This window comes from Terrapene carolina, unplaced genomic scaffold (assembly GCF_002925995.2).
Source record: "Terrapene carolina triunguis isolate 2854851 unplaced genomic scaffold, T_m_triunguis-2.0 Scaffold31, whole genome shotgun sequence".
In the NCBI taxonomy this organism is placed as follows: Eukaryota; Metazoa; Chordata; order Testudines; family Emydidae; genus Terrapene; species Terrapene triunguis.
Window position 1 is genome coordinate 677166 of NW_020664382.1, and position 6735 is coordinate 683900.

The 6735-nt window shown below is 46.6% G+C and overlaps 1 protein-coding gene across 1 annotated transcript in view; it reads left to right on the forward strand.

Annotated features, from left to right (window-relative positions):
- LOC113406449 (cystathionine beta-synthase-like) overlaps positions 1-6446 on the forward strand; it is a 39205-nt gene extending 32759 nt beyond the window's left edge. Inside the window, exons 12-15 of the mRNA XM_026651464.1 lie at positions 365-499; positions 1665-1773; positions 2342-2426; positions 6176-6446. Of these exons, the coding sequence (XP_026507249.1) occupies positions 365-499; positions 1665-1773; positions 2342-2426; positions 6176-6336 (490 nt within the window). The 3' untranslated portion in view covers positions 6337-6446. The remainder of the gene's footprint in view (positions 1-364; positions 500-1664; positions 1774-2341; positions 2427-6175) is intronic.
- The last annotated feature ends 289 nt before the right edge of the window (positions 6447-6735 follow it).

Genomic DNA, 6735 nt, shown 5'->3' on the forward strand with positions numbered 1-6735 from the left:
TGCGTTGTAGGACTCTCTTTTTGTGCTGGGGCTACGTGCTCCAGGCCTTAAGAAACCAGGGTACAAATGAAAGAAGTGAAGTCAAGTGAGAATACTCCCCTTCTTACAGTTAAGCACTTGCTTAAGGGCTTTGGTGGATCAGGGACAGCATGCTCAGCACTGCAGGCTCAAGCCCTGAGTCAGGAGTGCCACTTGCCTGAGTACACATCTGAGCTCAAGTGTGGTGACCTCAGTCTAAATCTGCCTATACTGTAGTCTGTATCTGAGAGAGCGCTGTCTAAACAAGACAAGGAGCAGCTCAGACTCAGCCCCACACATGCCTCACGCTTGTGAATAACAATAAACTGCTGTCATTTTCCTATAGGTGGTGGAATGTCAAGGTGCAAAAGCTGAATCTCTCGGCCCCTCTGCTTCTTGTCCCAGAAGTCAACTGTCAAAAGGCAATCGAAATCCTCAAGGAGAAGGGCTATGCCCAGGCGCCAGTGGTTGCTGAATCTGGGTATCTCTTTTACTGGTTGGGTGGATGATTATGTGAATGAATAACAGCAATGAGGAAACCAATGACAAAATACTTTATAGTTGTACAATAAACCTGATTCATTTAGTCCCTTCAATACACTTTTTAATGTACCATTTAAAAACTTGTACGGTAAAGTGAAAAATAATGACACGGGCCTAATCCTGAGAGATGCTGAGCCCCACTGAGTGGCATGGGAGTTGCACATGCTCAGCACCTTTTAGGATCAGCTACCTATATTGTTTCAAATCCTCATTTTTGCTATAGTCAGTAATAACAGATGTGGCCCATCAAGGAAACATTACATAAATTAGCAAAGAGAAGAACTGGCCAGATCCAACACCCACTGACGTCAATGCGTGTTGGACCAGGCTCCTAATCAATAAGTGTACAGTAAAGGTAAGGCATAGATATGAAACACATTGGTAAATGACAGCAAATGCCCATTAGCTGACTTTTCTTCAAATGTTAAATCCCGAGCTGCAAATTTCAGACAATAATTGCTGTTAAAAACACTTTATTAGGGAGAGATCCTCCTCTTGAGGATGCATGTTTTAATGAAACAGCTACAATAGCAGCTGGGGGTATACAATGGAGTCCCTCACTGGCTAAACAAGTTGAGCTTTTCCTACAGCACAGTGTGTCTCAGCTAATAATGATCTGGCCCCAGGCTCTGGTTTGGAGATGGAACGTTCCCAATCTGAAATTGTATCCCCATCTCTCCATATTAGCATCTAAATGTTGTGCTGTTATTATTTCCTTGCTATGTACTTTGCTTGGCTGCTTCCTCCCATACCAGATGGTTCACAAGTCAGAAATATGTTCTGCAGTGGTGGAAACTGATTCTAGTACAGGAGGATAGGCTCACCACCTTGGCCCAGGAAGGGAGGAAGAAAGAAAGAGATGACCTAACAGTGAGCTGATTTTCTCAGCTTTGTTTTTACTGTGACACTCCAACAAATGACAGTCCGGAAGACATGCACCCACTAAAAGATGCTCGGATGAACTAAGGGCCACCTCCTTCTCCCATTGAAGGCAGGAAATTTTGTCATTAACTTCAAAGGGAGCAGGATTGGTCCCTAAAAACTGTTTAGCCATTTGACCACCTCAAGCCTGACTCTTTGCAAATCTCGCTGTTCTCTTACAGTCACATTCTGGGAATGGTGACTCCCAGTAACATCCTCTCCTCCGTGCTGGCTGGAAATGCTCAGTTCTCAGACCCAGTCATCAAGGTCATCAATGACCAGTTTTCAAAGGTATTACAGTTATTATTGACTTGTTTCAAATAGAGCCCAGAGGCGAGCTAGGCACCTCCTAACACAGAAAGAAGGCATTATCCCCACTCCAAGGACTGATCCTATATATAGCCTGTGTTTCTGAAGCATTCCACTGTACGGCTTGTCTAATTACAAGTTAGATTATGCTAGGCTTTCTGCAGATGTGCAAAGGAGGGAGAGCAAAAGGGGTATTCCCCAATTTCTCTGCTCCCATGCAAGGTCTGGGGATGACTACCGTCACTGGGCCAGATCCTCAGGTGGTATAGACTGATGTAGCTCCAGTGGGGTTAATGGAGCTACTCCAAACTATACCTGGTGAGGACTTAGTCCTTTGTGCTTGTTTTTGTGTTTCTCCTGCACTCCCCAAAGCTCCAGGAAGTGCTGCATCTGCATCAGCACACCTGTGCCTTCTGATATTCCCTTCCTCCACCTCTATACTGCCCCCAGCACAGGACTGTGCTTTAAAAGTAAGAATTGGGTCCCTAATGCTGTCACAAAGTGAAGTGTTTAAATGCCCTTTTTCTTATTTTTGGTCCCCTCTCTTTAGATTAGCCTGGATGACAACCTTGGAAACCTCTCTAATATCCTGGAGAATGATCATTTTGCTATAGTTGTACATGATCAGATGCAATGTAAGTATCTTTTAATGAGGAAAAGGAAAGAACCTCTTTAAAAGTCAAACTCTGACTTCTGCACCAATCAGATTATGTGGGCTTTGCACAGGCGTTCCCTGGGGGAATGGAATCCTCACAACAGGGCAGAGCAGCTGGGCAGTAGCACCTGCAACCCTATGCTCCTCCTGCATGAGGGATTTTTCCCCATCACTCAGCAGAGTCATGGATCCACTGGCCATTCACCCCTCTCCAAAGCCCCATGCATGGTAGCATGAAGAGAGGCAGGGGGAGCCTGAAATACTAAGGTTCTTATTCTGATTATTTAACTTCCTCTACAGCTGGACACAAACAGATTTATTTTAGTGATGCCTTCATGGCTATTGTAAAGTGTCATTTCTTGGCCAGATGATCAAAAGAGGAAGCCTGATCTGTGGTAAAAAGGCACCAGACTGAGACTCAGGAAGTCAGAGTTCAAGTCCCAGCTCTGCTGCGGACTGTGTGCGCGACCACGGGCAAGTCACGCAGTCTCTGTGCCTCAGTTTCCCATCTCTAAACCAGGGATAACAGTACTGCCTTTTTCTCACCTGTTGTCTGTTGGCATTGTAGGCTCTTCAGGGGAGTGTCTGTTCTTTACTATGTTCATGTACAGCACCCAACATAACAGTGTCCTGATCCCAGCTGGAGCCTTTGGCCAGGATTGTAGTAACACAGCCGCCATGGCTGAGTCCCCCCATCTCTGTGCAGCAGCAGCTGCAGAAAGGAGTTTGTGTGGTAATGCTGTTGAGAGCAGTGTTAATACCCCAGTGGATTCCTAATAGGAGACCTGAGGAGACGCGTACCACTGAGAATGGTGGAGCTGCCAGAGAAGAGGCGCTTGCTAAGGGGACTGCGCTCCCCACTTCCCTGCCCCTGGGCTTGAACCCAAGAGCTCCCGTACGTTTGTGCAGATGGAAGGGAGAGTGCTCTCTCTTGTCACTTGCTCTTTAAGATAGCAGGGGTTGGGTGGGGCAGCTTGCTTAGCTGTGAGAAGGAGGGAATCCTTCGTGGGACTTCAGAGTGAGCCGTTTGGCCAACGAAAGAATGACACTGATGGGCTCCACAGTGGGTATGTCTACACAGCAAAGAAAACCCTGTGGCTGGCCCATGCTGCTCGACTCAGGCTCACGGGGCTAGGGCTGCGGGGCTGTTTCATTGCTGTGTAGACATCCGGACTCGGGCTGTGCCCTGAGCTCTGGGAGCGCCCACCTCACAGGGCCCTAGAGCCCAGGCTCCAGCGCGAGCCCGGACGTCTACACAGCAGTGAAACACCCCGCAGCCTGAGACCCCTGAGTCTGAGTCGGCTGGCACAGGCCAGCTGCGGGTGTTTAGTTGCTGTGTAGACATACTCAGAGAGTCCCATTCACTTCTCCTCAGCTGAGACCTGGACTCAGAAGGGTGGGGTGAAGTTAGGTGATTAAGGTGGGGAAAAGTTTGTTTTGTTATTCTTTAGGCGTATTGCAATTGCTTGCCAGGGGCTCCAATCAGACTTGCCAGCCTCTCTAAGCCCTCTTAGCCATATTGGCCACTAGGGGGGTCATTGCTCTTCTGCCCTCCCTCACGCCCCCCAAGCACATGGCGTGCTTTGCCCGACTCTGCTGTGTGTTCACACTCAGGCAGCACTTTGGTTTTCTGTGCCCCGTCTGCTCACTACCATCTCCTGGTCACTCTGCTCACCAGGAACTGAGCCAGCCCGTGCGTGCCAGGCAGCACTCCATGGCTCTGCCCAGAATCATGGTACCAAGCGTGCTCAGGTCTGGGCTGGATTTTCCCATTTGGAGATGAGACCCGACGGGCAGCTCCTCCTAGCGGAGTTGCAGCGGAACCTGGCCCTCTCCTCCACCCTGAGTAGCGTTCTCCAGGGCAGTCTGGCTCCAATCAGTCTAGAGCCCCATTGGGCTGGGTGCTGTACAGATATAAAGTAAATGACAATGCCTGCCCTGGAGAGCCTCTGTAAATGACAGAGTCGAGTTCTCAGGCTATGTACACACTACAGCTTAGGTCGGTATAAGTTATGTCACTCGGGTGTGAATAAGCCACCCCCTGAGCGAGGTAAGTTACACCAACTTAAGTGTCAGTGTGGACAGCGCTATGCAGGTGGGAGAGCGTCTCCTGCCGACATAGCTGTCACCACTCATGGGAGCTGGAGTAATGAAGCCGACAGGCACGCGCTTTTGCGTCCGCTTAGAGCAGCTACATTAGAGAGCTTACGGCAGCGCAGCTGCATCATCTGTAGTGTAGCCAGAGCCTCAGCAAACTGTTTTCACAAAGGGGATAATTTCTTAGGCTTTGTTCACACTTAAAAAGTTTTGCCACTTTACCGATGCTGCCATAGAGCAGTGAAACCTTCCTAGTGTAGACGCAGTTATACTGGGCTAAAAGTGCTGAGACTGGCGTAGCTTCTTCTGGCTCAGGGAAATGAAATAACTTAAACCAGTATATAGTCCCTTATGCTAGTATAACTGCATCCACACAAGGGTTTTTAGAGATCTACCTATGTTGGCAAAAATAACACCCCTTACCACATAGTTATGTGGTAAAAATTTGTAAGTGTAGATGATGCCTTCTCTTATGGGAGGTGCTTTGTTTAAGATTTCACTGCTACAACAAAGCAGTCAAGATAACTGCACTCTGGATAACATTAGAACTTCAGGGTGTAATTAGGCTGATTTTATGGTTGAACAATGTTAAATGTACAGCCCGTTCATGCACATGAGCTAGTGAAATAGCATGCCATGTTGGTTTGTTCGCCTGCAAGGGGCTGCAGTTTGAGGCTCAGGCCAGCATGCTGAACTCAGACCCTGCAAATCCATATGCATCTCCCAACACAAGAAAATCAAGCAATGGCTCTGTGAATCCCTCTGTGATTATACTTCCTCTGTGGGAAGGGGAGGCTGGCCATCAATCTCAGCTGTGGAGGGTTGAAAAAAACAGGTATTTTTCTGTAAAATATTAAGACCAAAACAATTTGATTTTAAAATGTTTGTGGAAGATTTGGGGGGGGGGGGTTCATAAATTTTTTTTTTTTTAATTTTTGTTTAATTTTTTTTGTCGAAAAATCGAAAATGTCTTCTAAACCAAATTTTTTATTAAACATTTTGATTTTGACAAAAAATTTTCACTGAAAAAAATGGTGGTGGTAGAAAAACTCAGCCAGCTAAACTCACCTCACTTTTTGAACACTTTTAGTAGTCAACAGGTGCTATTTTAGTCTGACCACAGTTCACCCCATTTTATTACTTTCCTCCCATCCCTCCCAACATATACTTCATTCTTTGATTTAGACACCCTCACCTGCTTTTTATTTGTTTGCTTTTAAGAGGACATGTGTTTTAAAAAGTTACACTTTATTGCACTTTATATTGTTTGGTAGTGGTGTGGTACAGCACTATGTCAGCTGCAATGGGGGCCAAGGGTTGTTTATAAATACAGTTATCTCTGCTGCTGTTAAAGATTATCATTGATTTGGGATGGGGAGTCATTGGAACAAAAGTCTCATAAGGTTAAGTGACAAATTAGACTCCTTGTAGTGGTAAAGAATTCACTGTTGCGCAATAAATCCCTGATGTGACCCGATTGACTGCTGTGGGGTTGCGCCTGGAATCCTTTTTAGTAGAATCATAGCAGGGATGATGCTGGCCTGTTTGAGGTCTTATCTTTATAAAAATCACAGCCATTTTTGGACTGCTTTTTCAGATAACTCAGTAATGTACTTTGCTGTGTGCTTACAGACATTGGAGATGGCAGTTATGCCAAGAAGCAGATGGTGTTTGGAGTGGTGACGGCCCTGAATCTCCTGAATTTCATTACCCGAAAGGACAAGAGCCAGCAACAAAAAGTTGCTTCACCAAGAGGCGCTATTGCCTCAGATGAATCTGAAATAAGCCACTGAAGATTTTTCAAAATGATGAGGCTAAGATTTTAATTGACTAATCCTTGGTCCCATACATTTGACCGCATCTGAAATGACATCAAAGGAATCTGTGGATCAGGATGATCTGACTAAAGAACAAAGTTTAATTAAAATAAGGAGTGTGACAAAGTTCCTTCTCTATCTTGGTGGGTCCTGCGCTTATTGGCGGATTTTCTTGCCTCAGAGATTCACCATGTGGGTTGGGGAACAGCCCAGAGACCTTCCCCTGTGGTAGAACCCACAGTCCAGGTCAATTGGGAGGTTTGGGGGGAACCCGGTCCCGCCCTCTACTCCAGGTTCCAGCCCAGGGCCCTGTGGACTGCAGCTGTCTAGAGTGCCTCCTGGAACAGCTGCACAACAGCTACAACTCCCTGGGCT